The 23,046-nt window shown below is 39.9% G+C and overlaps 1 protein-coding gene across 1 annotated transcript in view; it reads right to left on the bottom strand.

Annotated features, from left to right (window-relative positions):
- Positions 1–2,259, bottom strand: part of LOC140143889 (ATP-binding cassette sub-family C member 5-like) — a 49,691-nt gene extending 47,432 nt beyond the window's left edge. The window contains exons 1-2 of the mRNA XM_072165719.1: positions 2,116–2,259; positions 1,221–1,454 (exon numbers count right to left, since the gene is read on the bottom strand). Coding sequence (XP_072021820.1) covers positions 1,221–1,454; positions 2,116–2,184 — 303 coding nt within the window. The 5' untranslated portion in view covers positions 2,185–2,259. The remainder of the gene's footprint in view (positions 1–1,220; positions 1,455–2,115) is intronic.
- Positions 2,260–23,046: the final 20,787 nt, after the last annotated feature.

Raw genomic sequence — 23,046 nt, 5'->3', positions numbered from 1 at the left:
TTGTAATTCTGAATATCATAAAACACCTTTTAAAATAGCATAGGTAATAGCACTAACATGTCCTACTAGTGGGGTGGTTAAGCCAAAAGCTGTGTACTATTAAAAGACAATTCCAATGACTTATCCTTCATTATTAAACAGTGGCCTAGATACAAATGTGCGTGAAGTGCAAGAAAATTGTTGCCATTTTGAAGCTAAACTGATGAAATATTGTGCAAAAGTGGAATAAATTAGAGCGTAGCGTGAAAAAATTTGCACTTTGGGGGCTAAAATGGCCAAATATATGAGGTTAATTTGGTCACCCACATACATGCGGCAACAATGAGGGAGATGATTGTATGGACTATTCCTCCTGGCAAAATATTGGGGGAATTTAACCCCCCATCCCCCGGGATCTACGCCTATACATGTATGTTATTCAATGCAATGTATACATAATTTTCTACACTTTCACTGAGATCACTGAATGGGCCTTTAGCCTATTACATCTAACATGTGCTGGGGTATGACGAAGACATGATCCAATCAGAACTTGGTAACGATTGTTGTGCACAATGAAATGTTGTGGTCGCCTACTCCGCAACTGAAAGATGACGATGTGAATGTTGATAAAATGAGTACTATTCACTATGGACCACAATGGCCTCATCCCAATGTTATAGTTCAATAACCTCAATTAAACAAGAATAGTGCAAAACTTGACCTTAAGTTTCAGACTATGAGTTTTTGTACCCAAATTTTCATAGGTCATTCAATGAATGTACAAATGTATTGGGTTTAAAGAACTGTGCCTTGATATATGAGCATGTTGTGGATCCTAGTGATTGAAGCTGATTGAATATCAGTCTAGCTATGTAGGAAAAGAAAGAGATGAAAATACATCTTTCTCAACGAAATTGAAGTGACCAGTTACCGAGACCCCCATTTTGGGCAGCTGATTGGTGTCCAAGACCCCCTTTTTGGCTGACCGATCAGTTTCCCAGTGTTTTTCTTTCCTAAACCTCAAGTTTGGAATTGGCAGTGGCACATAGACCCTATCAAAAAACCAATATGTGAGGCCCCCCCAGTACTTTTAAGCTCTTAACCATTTCCATCACATTTTGACCCTTGAAAGTTGCCTTACCTCCCTCATCCCCTTCCCCCCCCCCCTCCATGCCCCCACTGAAAAAGTCCTGGCTACACCACTCGATAAGTGTGTGCATGTTACATCTGTAGCTTACCTCTCCAACAGATTTCCCCTTTAAACTGCGCAATCGTAAGATTTTATGATAAACCATCGCCACCAATGCTGCTCGTATCCTCCCAGCCAGACGTACACCAAAGTAATACCCCAAACTCACACAAGTAGCCGCTGTGAACTGGAGACTTGTGAATGCTACAACTAACAAGGAGCCATAAATGAAGTCAGGTTCAGGTGATTGTGTAAAGGCTACGAGTCTACGCATTACGACGGTCTGATGAAATAAATGGATTGACAAGTTATTTGGGCATGTGCACTACCCATCGAAGTATCATCCTCAAACAACTAGTTTGATTGGTTGCAAAGAGGCCTATCATGTATTGAGCCAATCAGAGGTATGCCAAGTATGATCAGTAGGACTGAAGGATCTACAAGATCTATTTCAATTGGTTACTCAGATGATTATATCATGTAATTAACCAATCAGAGGTACCGTATCCACGTAAGAAAGGTAGTTGTGGGCATGGGGTTATACAAGTGAAGAGTTACCAATCAATATTCATGAGAAATGTGATCCAATTTGAGTTACAATCAGCAGAGTGGTTGAAGAGGAAATAGCTACATGTACTGCCTAAGCTGACCTCTAAATGACCTTTGACCTCATAAACATGACTTTTGATATACATGCTTTTAGCTTGGCTCAGCATTTTGTTTGAGCCTGATCCCATCAGGACCCAAGCCTGTCTCCACACGGACCGACCGTTCAAACAAATAAACAAACAATAAATTTGTGAAGTCCAGTAATGTAGGGTTGACAGTTTTGTCACACCCTGTAAAACATATGTGTACACATACACAAAAACTGTTCTCATTTAGTCTCACCTTTAACTTGTTCGGAAGGGACTAACATGCAGTTAGGGTACCCTGTTACTCACCGAAGAGACAATAGCTGAAACGTATCCTATGGTAACGGCAATTGTACTGTGGATGACACCGCTTCGCATGACATATAACAACGCACTGAGCAGTGACGCATCTTTACTTCCATACTTGGTAAGTAAATGAGCCCATCTTGTCTCAAGCCTAAATGAAGAGGAGAAAAATTAAGCTTGCAAAATGCATACATGTATATGCCTAATGGCTTAATGCATATAATAATTCAACAGCTTATTTGAAGTTATTGGTCAAAATGTTAATAAACCAACATCTTGACCCCCAACCAGAGTCTTAGCTAGAATTTGAGGGTTGCCCGTCATTTGAATACAATTGCCTGTCCTAATTTGACCTTTAAAACATTTACCAGACATCTATAGCCCATTGGGGGTTCAAAGAGTTCAAATGTGTGCTGATATGGCCTTGTTCTACAAATTGGATCTACTAAAAAGGTCAATTAGCTTCTCAAAACATACAATTTATAATATAGCATCTGTCAAAGGCATTAATTTTGCCCGTCCCAGGAGCAAACTGGCCGTCTAAAATGACGGCCAGACGGGTGGCTAGCTAAGACCCTGCCCCCAAATCAAGAACCTTTATAACCCAAGACAAGTGGTCAGACTTTTGCATGATTGTACTTGTGTTAATAGTGCCAAAAATTATGTTTTGATGCCTATTGTATTTCTTAAATCGTGCAAAAGTCAGACCAAGACCTACTACAATTTCTCTGAAAATTTCCTGTTACTTAATAGGTGTTTGTGTACTACTTTTCCCAAAATTGATTTTGATTTTCCATCATCGTCTACGCTTTCCGGCTATATGTTGCCATTGCGAACCACTACTACTGCTCTAAACGCTGTGTATATGTGTCAGACACACAGCATGTTTACCTCTGCTTGCATTGCATGGCACTGCCCATATGTCTTCTTATATTGGGGATGAGTGGATTAGGCTATTTCAGTTGAAATCCACACTACCCCTAATAGTATGCCTCCTTGTTGCGTACACTCATAATCAAAAAATATATAAGGTAAAGGTTTTTTGTGTGTGGGGTACTCTGCATGCAACAGTATGGGGAGTATGGGGAGTATGTTTTTCAAATGTAATTGGTCAGAGCTAATCATTTTGAAACCAATACTCCCCCTGTACATGTATTATGGCTTTACCTATATTTTCCACAACTGGAGTGAGTATTTCAATTGGAAGTTACCCAATTGTCTATTCTATTTAAAATTGATACTCCCCCTGTGGCAGACTTTAGCTAAATCTTCCACAGGGGTAGTGTGGATTTTAAATGGAATAGCCCATTACAACTAAAATAGCCCATTTCATGAAAAATAGTTCTAATTATAATTATCAAGTACTACTTTGTACAAAAATGTACTACATGTAAGTGATCAATTAAAAAAAAGTCTGATGTCCAACTCTTTCACAGTTAAATAAATAATTTCTTACAAACCTGTAACTGTTCATCTCGGATGAGTCTTTATGTGAAGCAACTGTTAGATCCTCTGTCTTCAGGGTTCCTTTCCATCCCTTGATAAACAGTGGCGTGACCCATGAAAAGGTGAGGATTGAAAGCCAGCTAGCTTTGTCTATTGGAGGCCTGCAACATTCAAATTGATTTTTATCAGCCTTCAAATAAAGCTAGCATAAAAATAAATTACATGAAACAAATAATGGTCATATTGTGTGAGGATGTACTGTGGCAGCACCATAGGGTGTATTTTTCACCTAGAGAAGTGAAAGTAGACTTTTGCTTGTTTAAGTTGAAGCTTGAATTTCTTTTATATATTATTTCTTTGTTATGAACCTGCAATTTAAAGCAATATTTTATCATTTCCATAGAGAATAGATTTCTCTTTTTTTCACAAAATGTTAGTTTCTGTCAGATAAGACCCCTTTAAATTTAGAGCAGAACAAATGAGGTAAAGCAAAATCACCAAATACCAGCGCCTACGTTGCTAATATGTTGTCGATTGTGACCTTTTGAAATCAAATTTTGAAAACAATTTTAGTGTGTCATCGATCCTCAACGAATGTTACATATTGCTAAATTTGTTTTTGCAGTACATACGAGGGGCAGTCAGTATGTTTTAAGAGTTGACTCGTGACGTCATATGTGGATTGTTTTCATGGCATTTCTCAATGATTGCATAAACACTGTACCTTTGTCTTTCAAACAACACATGTAAAAATTATATCATACACATGATTACGTAACAGCATTAGCATAAAATCAATAGACTAGGGACACTGCCAAATCACGCAAAAAGGCGGGCCTTTTAAATTACAGCAAAGACACATATATATGTTTAAAATGTCCGAGAACAGCAAAAGTACAAGGTGCATATGGCTAGTTTTGGGCAGAAATAAACACTAGGTCCTCAGTTAGCATTTGGTAAAATATGAGACTTGCCATTAAACTTTGGTGGAAATGGGACGTCTGGAAACTTCAACAACTTTAGGGCTTGAATGGAAGCAAAATTATTCTGCAAAAATGGTGAAAACGAAAAAGCAGTTATTACAAATGACATTAATTATCTCCAAAATGAAACAGACTAAAATATAATGACTGGTCATGTGTGAGAGCTAGTACTCAGTGCAATGATAACTGGTGCAAATCAAACAACAATCTGCGCATGCGTAGGTAGGATGATCGAAACAACATGGTGGAAATGCACGAAAATTGCAAACTTCCATGTAAATAGGGCCTAAAACATTACAAAATGCTATGAAAATTTTAATTTTAATATTCATATGAATCTTTATGGATGATCTCAACCTGAAATGAACAGAAAAGTTTTAAAATAAATTTCTCATTCAAACGATGGCCTCTCTCTTTGTACCACTACTTTTTGTATAATAAATGTAACAATGGTAGAATAACAGTTATATTTTAATCACGGATTCAAATATTTTCTAGGGAGACTCCCGTTTTAATGTATGGAGATTAGTCAATAGAACTAGCAAAAAAACTTAAATTTCCACGTTTGCTATTTTTGGCAATATCAAGATATTTATAGAAAGAAAGGCCTTGTTTTTGTCAAAAATATGACATATTTGACCATGCATTTTAAATAAACTAAAACCTTTACAGCCCAACAAACATAGTTTAATGAACTGGTAGCTTGTGTTCTATTACTGTTCCAAACGGCAGCATTCTCCATTCTGTAATTCTCGAGAAAATATAGAAAATACGACAATACCTCATTTCAGCCTCTTATTGCCCTTAACAAAAACGACTCATTTTCACCAGGTGACTCTAGACCATTGATTTTATGCTAACGCTGTTACGTAATCATGTGTGTGATATAATTTTTACATGTGTTGTTTGAAAGACAAAGGTACAGTGTTCATGTAATCATTGAGAAATGCCATGAAAACAATCCACATGTGACGTCACGAGTCAACTCTTAAAACATACCGACTGCCCCTCGTAAACATACCCTGTATCCGTTTTCCTTTTCTTTTTCTTGCGCGAATTGATTTTGGTATAAGTTGGGTTGTACACAGCATGTGTAGCTTCCTGGTATGATCCCTGTGAGTCTCTTCTACTGTTTCCATGGTTAACTTTCCTATCATCATTGTTTTGACGCATTGGCTTGGTTGAATTCATTTTTACACTGGAAAATAAAAATGCACAGTTCAAAATTGGTACAGTGGTATATATAGCTTGTCTCGTCTCAAGTTGAGAGTGAAGCCCCGGCCCTCGCACTCCGTGCATCCGCTGGTATTCATGTTAAATCGAAAATTTCGCGAAATAAGGGGTGTTTTCAGATGAAGAAACGCGATTCACAAAACACACAAAAAAGGGGTGTTTTTTCAAACCATGTGTTCGCGAAATTGAAAAAAAAAGGGTATTTTCATCGAGCAGCCTACTAGTTTCTGCCAGAAAAGGGTATATTAGAAATATTGTTCGCGTTTTAGCGAAAATAGGGGTATTGTCGAGGGGCAAATAATTCGCGAAATCGCTAAAAAAAACCCTAAAAACTTTGCAAAATGAGATGCAAAAGGGGGTGTTTTTAAAGTTCACCGACAAGCATGAATACCCGCGGATGCACGGAGTGCGGGGGCCGGGGTGAAGCCATGTTGAATATGAAAGTGACAGATTCGAATCATGTGTAACCTACATGTAATTCCATGGCCGTGGGGCACAGGCCCGTAGCCAGGGGCGTTCGAGGGGTTCGATCCAACCCCCTAAAATTTTGACACAAAAAAAGGAGAACATGGGAAATGTGGTTGAAATGGCCATTTTAGCACAAAAATTGTTATTTTTCTCGCGCTTCGCGCAAATTTTCCTATTAATTTTAGACTCAGATTAGCGGGATGATTTGAAAAATCCCTGACGCCCAGTTTATGTAGGCCTATGACTTAATTTATTAAGTCATTATTTGCCTCTTTGTCTCATCTAGATTTGAAGATTTAAAAAAAATTGTTTGGTGTGCAAAAAAACGATAACCGAGAAAGCTTAGTTCAGAGATGAAGGGAGTGATGTAACATAGGAAAATAAGATAATTGATAATATTTGTGATGAAATAACGCACCTGATTTTAGATTAGATTTTATTCTTGTTTTTATCGAGCTAATTTGCCTCTTTGCTATAATTTATAGTATAATATATCCATATATTCGATAATAATGTAAAAATAATGCACCAAGTGCCTTCAATTGGGACTTCATTTTTCAAAATTCTTCCAATTCTGAGAGGGCACATCCCCTCAGACACCCCCTGCGCCTGATTTGCAACTTTTTCTTGTTTTAACCGCACTAATTTTGCGTCTTTGCTGTAATATATTGAACCAATATGTTGATAATAATGTAAAAATGGTGCACCATGCCTTCAATTGGGACTACATTTTTCAGCTCAGACACCCCTATGCCTGATTTGTAACTTTTTCTAGTTTTAACCGTGCTAATTTGCCTCTTTGTAAAAATTGTGCACCAAATGCCTTCAATTGGGACTTCATTTTTCAAAATTCTCCCATTTCTGAGGGGGGAACATCCCCTCAGCCACCCCCTGCGCCGCGATTCATGGCGCTGATACTGCTTCGTGCCATTACTCATCAGTTATACTTAACAGAAATCTGCAAAAACGAACCCCCTAACTCGGAGGGCTGGCTACGGGCCTGGGGCATACACACACATAGCAGGGAGATTTGTCCGTATGCTGGCAATGCAATTGTGTAATGTACTAATTCGGATCAGCGACTGGAAGAGGCATGGAAAGTGTTCAAAGACTAAGAGATTAAAAAATGATACCCTGTATTAATAGGTAGTATATACTGATTTGTTTGAACAAAAGCTGACGCATTTAATACAGAATGTTTAATAAGTTGAGCAATCACAGATCATGAGATGACAGTGACTTAGATTTTTATATTGCACAATGCACACTTGCCAAAAAATTAATCCTGGAGACTACCAAACTTCCTACAACTTGCGAACAAAATGTTACAAGTCCTTAAAAATTCGAAATTTGTATTGTAGAGCAACAGCTCACAATTGAGATGACTGATTATACAGTGTACCAGTCAGATGGATTGGTCATGTTTGGTTGCATCACGGCCTGTAAATTTAAGCTTCCTGATGCTGAAAACACCCCGGAAAACACTTGTTGCATGTGTGTATTGCATTGTATTGAGTCAAATCTTTTAAGTTTAAATCTTTAAACTTAAAAGTTAAAGTGTACATACTTCCAACTTGCACTACCGACAAAATAAAACATTACCGATCGCACTGAATAACTTACATATATTGGCAATTTCATAGAATCCCGTTACTGAGAATCACAAATTTCACATGCTCAGACACCCTCTCAAATCGAGGTTTTTGTCAGATTTTGTTCCCGATTTTGTTTGTGTTTTGGTTTATTGTTGGCAAATTAATTAAAGAACTTTATGAACAGCTTGTCACCTATCGTCTCCCAGTTGTTAAGGGCGCACACCACTAAATAATCGTCCCATTGAAATACACTTGGGACGCCGATATATTTCGCATAGGCGCTATTTTTTACCGGAACTATGAAGGGTTACACCAAATGCGGAAGGATTTAGTGTAGTGCACTCTTAAGGGCGCACACCACCAATTCAGTTAAGTTCAAGGAAGACGTGAAAGAATCGTCTCATACTGCAGTTAGGGGAGAGCGGGGAGTGTTCGCCCTAGGGGCAGGTTCGCCCACCCCTTGTTTCTCAGCACTACGGCTATCGGGGAATTTGGTGATGGCAAAATTAGGTGACATACCGTAGGTCATTACAAACTTCTCATATTAACTACCGGTACGCGATCATTTTAGGGACGTGTTCATCGAACTGCAGCCAAAACAAAAAAATTACACCAAAACGTAATTTTTTCTTGCATTCATAATGTTGTATTATCATTGATACATAAATACAGATGGTTTTAATGGAAATCTGTATTGGGAACATATGGGATTGGTCAAAGATTTAATGCAGTTAACTCCTTATTCGATTTGTATTTTGCATATACTCTGAAGAAAATTTTAAAATGTGCACTATGGGCACGTTCGCCCTTTTGAGGATGGGGCATGTTCGCCCTATATCTTCCCCGGGTGGACTTGCCCCAAACTGGAGGGCGGACCTGCCCCATCAGCGTATTATGCAAACTATCGATAATTATACCATTAAACCCCGGGGGGGGGGGGCACTCCCTATCTGAAATGGCAGGGATGTGCCTCGGCCATGTTAAAAGTAGGGGGCATTCAGGTCAAATGTACAATTACAAAAATAGGGGTCATTCAGTACACAACCTGAATAAAAATGGGGTCATTCGGTATGAAAACTTTGAAAAAAGGATGGTCATTGGGGTAACAAAAAAGTAAAATGGGAGTCATTGAGTACAAGATTGCCAAAAGAGTATCATTAAGTACACATAAAAAAGTGCCAAACTGCGTAAAAACAACTTGGCCACCTTGGAAATGTGAAAAATCTCATTATTTCTGGAGGAGAACACAAATACCACCTAAATTTGGGAATTAAAAGGGGGTCATTGGGTATAACAGGAAATAGAAAAAGGGGGTCATTGAGTACATGAATTTTTTTAAAGGGGGTCATTGGGTAATAGGTACCCAGCAAACACAAAACGTTTTCGACATCATTCGCAAAAGGTTATAAAAGGTTGTCAGAAGACGTTTAAATATCGGGTTATATAAAGGGTATATTAAGGGTATAAAATGTTTTCAGAATATTAAAAACATTTTTTGATAATCAACTGTTCAGCAAACACAAAATGTTTTACAGAAAACGTTTAAAATGTCGGGTTATATAAAGGGTATATATTTATTTATAACATTCCAAAAACATTTTTGAAAACTTGATACAAAACATTCTAAACAGAATGTTATTTTGGGGTTGAAAAAATATTTTGCGAAAAATGTTTGCCAAAAATATTTTCAATAACGTTTTAAAAACGTTTTCATGACCTTTATATACCCCGACATTTAAATGTTATTAAAAGGTTTTGAAAAAAACATTTTAAGAACGTTTCTGTGTTTGCTGGGTTCACATATTTTAACATAATGTTATTTAAGTATTGACACAATATTTGGCAAACATTTTGCAAAAATAGTTTACAATAACATTTTTGAAAACATTTAAAAATATTGTTGTAGTGTGTTTTCATACAAAACGTTTTAAAACGTTATCATGACCTTTATATAACCCGACATTTTAATGTTATTAAAACGTTTTTACCTAAACCAAAAGCCAAAATATAACTTATTTAAAATGTTTTTAAAACGTTTTTGTGTTTGCTGGGTAGGACCATAACACAAAAAAGGGGGGTCATTGGGTACAAGCCGGTTTGAAAAAGGGGGTCGATCCCGAGGCACATGATGCATATCTGTCATGGAATTGCCCCCCGGGCATTAAACAAGGTAAAACTACTGAAAGGCATGTTTTTTAAAGTTATGTGGTATCAGTATTACTCATACCACCGTTTATGTCCTAATCCATAATCTCCCTGAAGTTGTAAACATGATACGTTTAAGCTCACTTTGGACCCCTACAATTTACCCTGACCCGACCCCTGCAAACAATTTTAGTGACTCCCCAGAAGAAAATGAATGCCCCTGTGTACTCTTGCTAAATGTTTGCATTGAATATGTTATTGTTATGCAATGTTTAAACCTTTTTTGTGATTAGGGTGAACTTACCCCAACATATGGGCGAACCTGCCCCAATATGGGGCAAGTTCGCCACTTTGCAAAACTTTTTTGTTTGCTCTATCCTGTTGCTATTGTAAGGCATATAGTTCTGGGATTGTGGCCATATTTAGCTAAGACATAGGGCTTTCACGTGAGCTAAACAGGTCATCCATAACCTTACAATTGACATTGCTAGGGTGGTCAGAAAAAAATAGGCCGAACACTCCCCGCTCTCCCTCCGTTTTCCTATACACAATACACAGAGCTCTTACCATTGACGAGTGACCTCTACAAATAGCCTACGTTAGAAGTATGGGGATTTGCCTAGTTAACGTCGCTGTGTGAAAAATAACCGGCCGATATTAAAAGTACTCTTCTAAAATTCTAGAAAATATAGTTTTGTAACATGTCCTAAATTTTTAGCTAATTTAAATGTTTGGAAATACGCGTACTTTGGTGTTTTAATGTATGTTATAGTAATAGTACATTGCCTAGTTAACGTCGCTGTGTGAAAAATAACCGGCCAATATTAAAAGTACTCTTCTAAAATTCTAGAAAATATAGTTTTGTAACACTTCCTAATTTTTTTGCTAATTTAGATGTTTGGAAATATTCGTACTTTGGTGTTTTAGGAAGGATATGTAAACGACAGATAACACCAAACCGTGTTAAGTCCACAATCATTATGTTGCTCATTTTCAAGAATGCTGGTTAACAAAAAGCAGGCCATTGTCTCATTTCGTGAACATAGGTCCACATACCATTGTTTCCTTGCATTTCCTTTATAATCGGTTACCCAACTGAAGCTATAAATACCAGCTCATTGTGATACCGCACATAGAAAACAGACACATGTGCACAACCAGAGAAGATCTGATTTAATCAGTTGAGCTGTTTTCAATGAGTGTTATCTTGGTATAGCTTTAATGGGGTTTAAGTCCTGCAAAGGTCGCGGTGAATTCTACTGTAGACATGACTGCATCATGTAGAGACATTTAGGGGTGGTGCCGGGGGGGGGGGACTCAATACAAATGACCATACGGGTATGTTCCCCCGGAAAGTGGAAAGACCCCCCCCCCTTTTGGATTTATGACGGCTCCGAAAGACCCCCTAGCCTGGGCCTTCCAGGCCGTGGCAGAATTGCGATGTCTTTACCCACAAACCTTTACGGGTTTACGTTGCCTTATTCGATGACCGTGCGTAGATGTTGAAGGACTGGGAGATTTAGCCTAAAGACCCCCTATATTTGACCAAAATAGAGCTCCGAAAGACTGGCCTTGATTTTGATAATTTCAGCACTAAAAGACCCAGTTGCTTATTCCTCATATTTTTGTGGGTTTTTTTTCAGGCGATTTTCAACCAAAAAGCCAAGAAAGACCCTTGACTTTAACTGTTCCCAGCTCCAAAAGTCCCCATTTTAATTCGTTCGCGTTCACCGCAGCTCCAAAAGACCCCCTTTTACAGGTACGCCGTCAGCTCCCAGACCCAACACCTCAAAATTCTAGGGGAACATACCCACCAAAAATTTTTGAGGTGTACCCCCGGGATTTGGCCGTGCCCAAAAATCTTTGCCCCCCCCACCTTCGACGTGCCTAAAACCTCCCCCCCCCTCTTACACATGCAAGATTTTTGGGGACCTGAATTTGAAACCTTAAATTGTCTTATCATAATTTGCGAGCGCAGTGAGCAGTAAATTTTGCATATTTGAACGTGTTCCTAACATTTTCCTACACCTTTTTAGGGCGTATTATAGAAACAGTGCCCAAAATATATATCTGTGCCAAAAATCGTTTGCCCCCCCCTTCGACCTGCCAAAAATCGCTTGATCCCCCCTTTCGAGCTGCCAAAAAATGCTTGCCCCTCCCCCTTTTGGGGGTATACACATTATTATTGCACCACCCCTTTATAGGTAAAACAAAGTAACAGTAAAAAGCATCTTTATGTGAAGCCATCAACGTCGCCTGATGATAGTACATCCAGGGCATCTTTGAGGGTGAAGCAGAGAGAAACCGATCTCTCTTTCAGATTGTTACCACTTTCAACAGTTCCAACTAGAGCTACTGTGGCTCAAGATCAGAGCCACAAATATCAGGTGGCGGCTTCTGATTGACCTCATTTGACCTTTCACTTGGAATAAACTCATGTTGATTTTTCATGCTCCCTCATCAAACATGTCAAAGATAATTTGCAGCAAGTTTAAGCCATCGGGCCCATTTTAACATTTGACCTCGTGTTACCTTTGACATCGGGTGATTATGTTGACTTTCATGTTTCTCTCATATCAAGGATGCTTTGCACCAAGTTCAAGCCTAATTTGACCTTTGACCTTGGGTTGACCTTTTTATGCTCCCTTCATTTCATATCAAGGATGATCTGCACCACGTTTAAGCCCAATCAGTTTTAACATTTGACCTCAGGTGACCTCTTCATGTTCCCCTCATATCATGGATGCGTTGAACCAAGTCAAGCCAAATCGGGCAAATTTTAACACGTGACCTCATTTAATGACCATTGATTCCAAATAGGCGCAAGTGGCGTCACCCTGCTATGCTAAGAAGAAGAAGTGTAGCTTTTGTAAACTTGTCCTTGATTTCCTTGTAGTTTAGCTTTTTTAAACTTATCCTTGTTTTCCTAGGCGTTGTTCTTTTGTAGCTTCAGTTAACAGTGGCGTAACCAGTGGGGTGCCCGGGGGGCAAGCTGCCCCCCCCCGGGCACAAACAAACTGGGAAGAAGAGCAAAAAATTGGGAAGGGGAAAAGGGGAGAAGGAGAGAAAAGAGGGAAGAGAAAGGGAAAGAAGAGAAAAAGAGGGAAGAAAAGGGAAAGAAGAAAAAAAAACGAGGGAAGAAAAAAAGGAAGGGAGAAGAGAAAAGGGGAAGGGGGAAGAGAAAAGGGAAAGAAAGAGGGAAGAAGATCTATAGGGTCCTACTACTTTCATTGTGAAATTTGTTCTCTGAAACACTAATTTTTTAGCTTCTAATATGCCAAAAACCAGGAGCTTCAAGGGGCTCCGCCCCCTTGACCCCCGCCGGGCCTTTGCCCCTGGACCCCACCAGGGGCCCTTAGGCGGGCCCCTGGACCCCACTAGTTTAATGCTTTGCGGCAAGCCGCTCGCACATAAATATTACGATTTTTTTTCAGAAATTGGGAAATTTTACAATCTTGCCCCCCCGGAAGGTCAGGTCTGGTTACGCCCCTGCTTCAGTACGTCCCGAATAAGAGGCGCTTCTTGGTTGCTCGTTTGTCCTCAAACCATTATCCCATGTTGAGTCTTCTTACAAACAAGCTTTGCTGGTATGAAAATCTGAAATCTCCATTGCATCGCTGATAATAGTGTTGATGTTGCTGCAAGCTTCTTCTGTATCATCAGATCGAAGTGCAAGGCAAGGAGACCAGTCTGCAGACATGGCAGATACAAGGAAACCTCTCATTCCCCAGTAGTCAGCCTTATCGTACTGTCACACTTTGCGCTTGTATGTGATGACCAAGTCAAGAATCTGGTCTTCATCCCGTGTAGGTTCTTTGACAAATTGTGTCAGGCCAAATGCATTACATGTCTCAAGTGTGCGGCGTCCAGCTAGCTATGCTTTGCCCTCACTCATATTCTAGGAAAGTGCGACATCTTCTGAACATCTAACCTAGCTGTAATTTTAGGTCATGTTAGAGAAATATATTTGCTAGAAGTTTGGAGAATACTTTAAATATTGGCTGGTTATTTTTCACACAGTGATGTTAACTAGTCAAGTGCCCATTCTTCCAACATACATCATTTGTAGAGGTCACGCGTCAATGGTGAGAGCACTGTGTATTGTGTATAGGAAAACGGACAGTCAGTAACTGCAGTATGAAAAGATAGCTGATGATATCACTCGGCATTAGGTGGTCTGTAGACAGCAGCAAAGAGTATTTTCTGTATAAACCACATCAGCTCCATATCATCTGAAGAGCACTGTCATGAAATATGGCGATACCCTCCAGGCAATAGATCCCTCCTTCATGGATGTAGTATATGTTTCTACGACTATAGCTGAGGGAGTATCCAGGAAGGTTTCCATGATGACAATAATGGGTGGCTTTATAGGTCCTGGCACACATTGGACAGCTCACCTAGGCTCGAGCGTAGTCATCTGATTTTCACTTCAGGTCCGTTCCACGTAGTCGTTGGCAGGCATGGGTCGTTTCTGTTTTGATCCGTCCATTCGAGGCTTCTTTGACTTACTTGTACCGAGAGAAGTTGAAGAGTGTGGGTTGCTGCCCCCCTCATCCCAGATACACAACATTCAAACAGGCTGCAGAACAAATCCTCAGATCGAGGAGAAGAAGAAGGAGCAAACTCACTCTGACACTACGTACCAAAACAGTAATTCTGATATAAGGAATAGCACGTATGACAAGACTAATGAAAAGGAACCTGCCCAGCAGGACAACTCATTGAGTAACAACACTGGACAGAGATCTAGAGAGACTGCTTCAAACTGATAATGTCTGGGAGTGACGGCAAGACTACTGAGAAACAACTTGTACACCAGGACAGAGCTAACTTATACTGAGTGATGACTTTGGCGGAGACCTAGAGAGACTGCTTCGAAACTGATAATGTACAAACGATATCACTCACGACAAGACTACTGAGAAACAACTTGCACGGCAGGATATATATAATAAATTATACCCAGTAGTCGAGTGTTAGCACTGGACAGAGATCTAGAGTACTGCTTCGAATATCGGTATATATCTTAAGTGATAGCACTGGGCCAAGATCTGGGGAGACTGTTTCGAAGCGGATAATATCTCGGTGTGATGTATGACAAGACTACTGAGAAGTAATTAGCACAGCGGGACATAACCAACTTTAATACCCCGGGCAACTTACTGAGTGATAACATTGGGCAGGGATTTGGAGAGACTGCTTTGAAACTGGTAGTGTCTTGAGGGCACGGTGGCTCAGTGGTTACGGCCTTGGACTCATAATCTGAGAGCTTGCTCGACGTGCGTGGGTTCGATTCCCCGTCCCACCACCGTGTTGCGCCCTTGGGCAAGGCGCTTTGCCTCGCTTGCCTCACCCCACCCAGGTGCAATGGGAAGCTGTTAGGGGTAGTCACAGTCGTTGTACTGATGGACCCTGCGCCACTTGTAGGCTGCAAACGTGGTTCCGACATATTCTAATGACGGCGGAATAAATGTAAAGCGCTTAGAGGCTGTTTACGGCATAAAGCGCTATATAAATGTCTACATTTTGGAGTGATAACATGTATGACAAGACTGCTAAGAAAGCTTAAGAAGCAACTGCAAGACAGAGCCAGCTACTGAGTGATAGCATTGGCAGAGATCTAGAGAGACTGCTTCGAAATTGGTAATGCCTAGGAATGGCAACATGTATTATAAGACAAATGAGAAGCTACTTGTACAGCAGGATAGAACTTACCTATAGTGAATGATATGGTATTATATGACGGAGATCTAGAGAGACTGCATCAAAACTGACAATGTCTGATGTGTGTGATTTAGAGTGTTGAGATTGGACAGAGTCCTTGAGAGACTGCTCCGAAACTGGTAGTCTCATGATGCAGTCATGTCTACAGTAGAATTCACCTCGACCTTTGCAGGACTTAAACCCCATTAAAAGCTTTAAAACCAAGATAACACTCATTGAAACAGCTCAACTGATTAAATCGAATCTTCTCTGGCTGTGCACATGTGTCTGTTTTATATGTGCGGTATCACAATGAGCTGCTATAATACAGCTTCAGTTGGGTAACCGATTATAAAGGAAACGCAAGGAAACAATGCTATGTAGACCTTTGTTCACGAAATGAGACAATGGCCTGCTTTTTGTTAACCAGCATTCTTGAAAATGAGCAACATAATGATTGTTGACTTAACACGGTTTGGAAATAATTTCTTCATAATTTTGGTGTTATCTGTCGTTTACATATCCTTCCTAAAACACAAAAGTGTGACTATTTCCAAACATCTAAATTAGCTAAAAATTTAGGACATGTTACAAAGCTATATTTTCTAGAATTTCATAGAATACTTTAAATGTAGCTTGTACCGTTTTTTGTGGCATCCTTCAGAACGGAGCGGTCCGTTACCAATATAGCTCAATATTTTCGGTCAAATCTCCATTCAATTAACACGGGGAGTTGGCTAGCTATGAGCTAGCTATGCCTTGCCCTCACTCATATTCTACGAAAGTGCGACTATTTCTGAACATCTAACCTATAGCTGTAATTTTAGGTCATGTTAGAGAAATATATTTGCTAGAAGTTTGGAGAATACTTTAAATATTGGCCGGTTATTTTTCACACAGTGATGTTAACTAGGCAAATGCAATATACTTCTAACATACACTATTTGTAAAGTTCGCGCGTCAATGGTGAGAGCACTGTGTATTGTGTATAGGAAAACGGACAGTAACTGCAGTATGTGTGAATGATAACGCGTATGAAACGACTATGGAGAAGCAACTTACAAAGCGAGACAGAGCCAGCGTGTTGAGCGAGAGTGTGGGACAGAGATCTAGAAAGACTGCTTCAAAACTGGTCATGTATGGGAATGATAAACCCCGGGTGATAAACATATAATGTATGACAAGACTACTGAGGAGCAATTTGCACAGCATGACAGAGCAAACTTATATGACGGCATTGAGCAGAGATCGAGGGATTGCTTCGAAACCAGTATCGGCCGGGAGTGATATCATGTTTCCTAAGAATGAGAAGCAGCTTACACAACATGCAGGACAGAGCTAATTTGTGGAGTGATAGCTTGGGGCAAAGCCGTAGAGAGACTGCATGTGTTTTCATTGACAGCAAGACGCAGACGGTAACAGTTGGTGATCAGGAGGTTAATTTCATATCTGATGCAGATGGTATTATCACCCCTGAAAAAAGTATCTTCGCACATAATTAAGATCAACGGTCTTTTTTAAAATCGCCGAGTCTCTACAAAGACAGATAGAAACTACAGTGTGGTGCACGCCCAAGGAAGGAAAGAACATAAACATGATAAACCAGATAAAGATGGCAATTCCAGGCAGAAATTGAAAGTGTTCATACAATCCACAGCATTATCAAATATGCGGTTATAGGACCAAACTGTCTACAATTACAACCAAAGAAGTCCGGGATGCTATTTCAAGGTTTAACATGTGAGTGCTCCCCGGATGAGTAGGGCATACCTGGAACAGACTTTTTCGTACCGGAAGCCCTCTATTTTACATGTATGATATTGTAGACTTGGTGGTCACTATAATATACCCCGGGTAATATACTTACTAGATTTATACAAGTCGTCAAGAAATAACATTAACTCGCTCCAGCCAGTTCTGATATCAGTGAACCAATATGTTATTTATTCCCTTTTGCTCATGGTATGACTAGCGCAGCGACTTCCTCTGTAAAAATAGCCTACATGTAGCGTCTTCCCCGGGACCGGGTCGTCCTGTATCCTGAAAAGTACTAATCGAACAAATGAAAACTATTGTAAATAAACTTTAAGTCTACTTTACAATGAAATGCAAACGCTCTTGCCCGGATGCCCTTTTGTTTGGATTTGGCGCCCGGATTTGGCGTTTTGAAATTATCAACCTTTTAATAGTCCACGAATCGAATGTCCACGAAAACATGGTTCATATGATTTGCCTTTTCTGGGAGTGGATACACTCATAGGCTTAGGAACCGGGGGTTAGGGGACTGGAATACCTTTCAGACCCCCAATAATCCCAGGTGAAGTTAAAAAAATGTGATAAAATAGAGGGGAAATGGGTGTTTGTGACCTATATTTAGCAAAATTTTCTGACCCACCCCCAGGTTGACCCATCAAAATTTGTTCAATTTTCAGCCCCTCCCCCATGTTGAAAAGTGATTTGACACTAACATAGAGAATACATTTTGAACTCCTTGAATACTAAACTGTGAAGGTCGCATCAATTGCATTTTTAAATAATTAATAAACTTGACCTGAGAATATATACAAAGAAAACCTGGACCAATCTGGATCAGATTTATTGTCTTGGAGTCAGAGGGTCAATCCCCAAGACAGTTTTGGCTATATTTAGATCAATTTCTGGGAAATGACAAGAATCACTCTCTGGAGAGTTCACTCTTTATAGGGCGAACAGGTTTTTAGGTGAACTTGAGACATACCAAGGAATTAGCAATAATCAGTTATTTCAAAGTTCACCAACTCTCACTTGGCTACCGCTAGACTCTAGCACATGCCATCGACCTGGAAAACTTTTCTCCTCGAATAAATATTTATACACACTGTCTACAGTCCATGTGCATGATCGACCACCTTCCCATCATCCAGTGTTGTACGGTCCCGATCCCGGGTGTACGGTGCGACCAAAGTCGCATTCCCAGCAAACAGGCCCGTACGCAGGGGGGGGTGCGACCGCGCCTCCCCAAATTTGCAAAAGTGTACAAAAAGTCCCAAAATTTCAGAATTTGTGAGCGTATCGAGCAAAAAATCAGGTTTTTATGCTTTTTTGGTCAAAAAAGGTCCAAATTTTGGGAAGAAAGTCCACTTTTCACAAAATCGCACCCCCTTGGGAAAAAAAAAGTCCACTTTTTCAAAATCAGCACCCCCCCACAAAAAAAAATCCTGCGTACGGGCCTGCCAGCAAACACACACCATTTGCGACATCATTCGCAAAAGGTTAGAAAAGTTTGCCAGAAAACGTTGAAATGTCGGGTTACATAAACACTATGGACCACAATGGCCTCGTCCCAATGGCATAGTCTAATAACCTCAATTACATAAGCATAGTGCAAAATTTGACCTCAAGTTGCAGAGTATGAGTTTTTGTACCCAAATCTTCAAAGGTCATTCAATGAATGTACAAATGTATGGTTAAAGAACTGTGCCCTGATAGATGAACATGTTGTGGATCCTAGTGAAAGCTGAGACGAATATATTCGTCTCAGCATAAAGATAAAGGATATATAAAGGTATACAACGTTCTCATGAGTCTAGTAACCCTTTCCAAACTTCACGCGTGGAGTGAAAATGAGAAGTCAAGCACAGGTGTGTGCTTAAAATGAGAACCAATTTTCCCGAGCTAACCTATTTAGCGAGATGAGCCAACGAATAACATATGGGATGTATGGAGTAGAAATCAAGACTGGGGTTATTAATATTCGTGATATTATACCGAGATATGGGGATATGTATGGAATATTATGGAACTTGTACTACGGGAACTTGTTGTATGATTATTGAAATGAGATAAATTTCAGTTTTTTCAAGCATTAAAAATTTGATTATCATTCAAGTTTTGTGTCTTCAATTCAGTTGAAACATAAACAACAGACAATGACATCGATATCTGTCAAATTGAAGACATTCTGCGTCTCCGTTGTCATCTTCGTCGGGGACTCGGGGAAATGTTATTGCTAACGTTGAAACAACTGTCAAGTAGCCTGGGACTTACCGGAAATTACGAAGCAATAAGGGGGAATTCCCCTTCCTCGGCCATTTGTCGACCTCCGCTAGAAAACCTGTTTCTGATATGGAGGTATCTAGGCCGGGTATTCAACTTTAAAGTGGTGGACGTGCAGAAGTAAAAGATGCAGATGGTGGCCGCGCATGGTATTGGTGCTGGAGCTGGATTGGAGCAAGAAAGTGATTCTCAAAAGCAACTTAAACATGATCAAAATTCAAAAGTTGTCATCTTCTGAGGATGAGGCGTTGGTTTTGGAAGGACACGTTATTACACACGTAGGTGGCAAATCAGGGGAGATGAAAAGACGAGGTTGCACCTAGTCGTTTCCTAAATTTGGTGGTAAACAGGAAAGAAGAAAAGCCATTGTAGCTCATTGTGTTGTTGCTGCGACTGATGCAACCGGGTCAGATGATATGAAATAGGGACATACCTAAGAAAAAAGTGATAAAGGAGATGTAGTAGAAGGACCAGAGGATGATTACATTGATCATGGAATGGAAGGCGAACATTAGGCAGTGGCGGATGGCGTCGGAATAGCGTTAGGTTTGTATTATTTGATTATCACATCCGAACCTATAACGCTAAATACGACGTCTCTGCCTAATGAATTGATGAAAAGTGATGAAATGAGCAGTGAGGAACCTGTGTGGAATTATTGCCCAAAAAGTAACGCAACTGTTTATATAAATACGCATATAACTTCAGAACTAATGCTTAATGTTTTCACAATATTCAACGTGGAGAGAAGGATGATTTATTTACTCGCACTTTGATACCCCATTTGTCAAATGTCGTTCAATATTTACAACACAGTTGATACTTCATTTATCTTCGCGCTGACTTCAAATCAATACAATTAGCTGCAACTTATTTGGGCATTTTTCTCTTTCAAAACACTGCATATATATATCTGTATATGCATGCTGTGTTGTTAATATTGAACAAAATTGGACAAATGGGGTATCAAAATGCGCGTAAATAAATCATCCTGCTTTTCATGTTGAAATATTAAGGGCAAATACGGGTCAAGGAGGAGAGCTTGATAAAACGGGATTCGACTACATGTGCCACGGCAGGTGCTCAAGTGACGACGGGGTTTGCTGTCTGTGGAGACACGGGAAGAGAGGCGGATAGTACAAGACTTGAGGAGAGAATTGGTGAAGGTGTATTAAATGATGTTGACATTGGTCACTGTTGGTGGCACGAGTGGGATGACTCATACGGAGGCTCCTCGTTCTTGGATGCCAAAAGAATGAAAAGGTAGGTTTTAGATATTGCTTAGTTTTTCTGAATCTTATAAAACATAACAGTAAACAGATACACTATATATAAAATACACAAATTAACATCAATCAACTGAAATATCGAATCCAACAACAAAGAGTTTTTAACAGTATAAAGTTGGCTTTTCGCACACCTGCACAACCAAACCTTTTATATTAACCAATTCAATTTTTTAAACTTCTGAACCGACATCTCCGATGGCACGGAATTAAAGGTAACCAGTTTTTTGTACGCGTTCAGAGTCAGTTTGTTCCTCGTTGTTGTATTCTACGCACTACCTGTGCTCCATAAAAATGGGCGGGTAGGATGGGTCCCACAAAAAAAAAAAAAAAAAAGTTTTCTTGTCCTTAGATCACTTTCAGAAGTTGGGTCGAGCGGTCGGGAAAAGGTTTTTTTTTTTTTTTCTTTTCTTTTCTTTTTCTTATCAAGTACCAAAACTTCCCCCCAAAAGTATAATGTGAAGTACTGTGTATGTAAAACACTCACTGACCAAAGCATGTGCACCAAAGACAAAATCAAAGTAAACCCTACCTTATTTGGCATGTAGACCCTACATGTCTGGCAGACTTCTAATACTGCATTTTTTAAAAGGGCATTTCGTGATCGTTGTATTCCAGAAAATAGGTGCACATGCACCCCCTATTAAGGAGTAAATTTTCAATCAAAGAAATGTCCGGATTTCCAAGTCTGCTTTCTGAAAACGACTGGAATCCAGTTGCCAATGTTACTGGAAAAAGCTTCGAAATCCAATCAAATGAAGGAAAAATCACGGAAATGTTGAAAATGAGCTCTCATATTGAGGATTTCTTTTTTAAACTATTTTTCTGCCGGATTTTTTTGCCTTTGGGCACTCTAAAAGTCTGGATTTCCAACAGTCACGACTGGACAAAAAGTCGTGATATCCGAAGTCCTCTATAGGGGGTGTGCATCTATTTTCTGGAATAGCCCATTCCACGCATAAGTTACCAGTGCTCCATAAAAATGGGCGGGTGTGATGGGTCCCACATTACTGGTCGATCTCGATCACGATAAGATTTCGGTTCTTAGAACTTAGAAACTTTTCTGATGAGCGTTTTGATCTTGTTTGAGCCCTCTTTAGCTAACTTATGATTCATCAAGCTACTGGGGGTCCAACCTTCATGCAATTATTTTGTGTAAGCTAATCCTAACTCTAAACTAACCCAATGACAGTGCCTGTTTCAACCCTATACGTCTGCACGCCTGCCGAATTCGACTACCTATTTGGACCGGAGACTAATTAGTTGCACCCCATTCCTATATTGGGTAGCTGTGAACGTGCCTTTGACTCAACTGAAATCCTAATGCGGCAAATAATGAGGTATGGTTCACACCAACAGCCTGAGAGATAAAGGCGATTTTGTGCAAATTTGTCAACAAGCATGCAGTAATTTGTCTTTGCAGTCCCGGGGGAAGGGGGGGGGGGTCATTCCCATTGTGGTCTGTGCACCATCCGCGAGAATCAACTTTTGAAAAGCACCCTAAACAAGGATTTAACCCTTGGCTAAAACGATACTCTTCAAACAGGTCTCGTGTGACCAACACACACCATCGTCGTCCCTATATCTTAGTGTCAAAAATTGCCGTGATAGTACTATGAATCCTCACGTTTTTCAACAGCTACGCATGGTGATTTTATTCGAGATAGGCCGAGCGACTCAGGCTAAGCATACAATGAGAGATTTTGAGAGTCTGCCACACTGTTTCTATTCTATGTTTTTTGTCGCATGATCAGATATGGCTGGCCGTAACCGCCACAACGTGGAGCTGCTACGCGTAGCTTACTTTTCGCTTCGCGGAGCTAAATTGACCAATCATGTTAGATTCATTATGCGGAGCCAGTTGATGCATCCTCGTTCCAGAGAGAGAAAACTCTTGCCAAAATTAATGTTTACTATGTGGATTTTAAATGAATCGAATGTAAATAAACCACAAACAGTTGTACAGGATCAATACCATTGTTTGATTAGTGTATAGTCAATGTTACCTTGCATGCATGTGTCATGTGTGTGGCGTGT

This window comes from Amphiura filiformis, unplaced genomic scaffold, assembly GCF_039555335.1.
Source record: "Amphiura filiformis unplaced genomic scaffold, Afil_fr2py scaffold_31, whole genome shotgun sequence".
NCBI lineage: Eukaryota > Metazoa > Echinodermata > Ophiuroidea > Amphilepidida > Amphiuridae > Amphiura > Amphiura filiformis.
The sequence above is the reverse complement of the archived record's forward strand: the minus strand, read 5'-3'. Positions and strand labels throughout refer to the sequence as shown.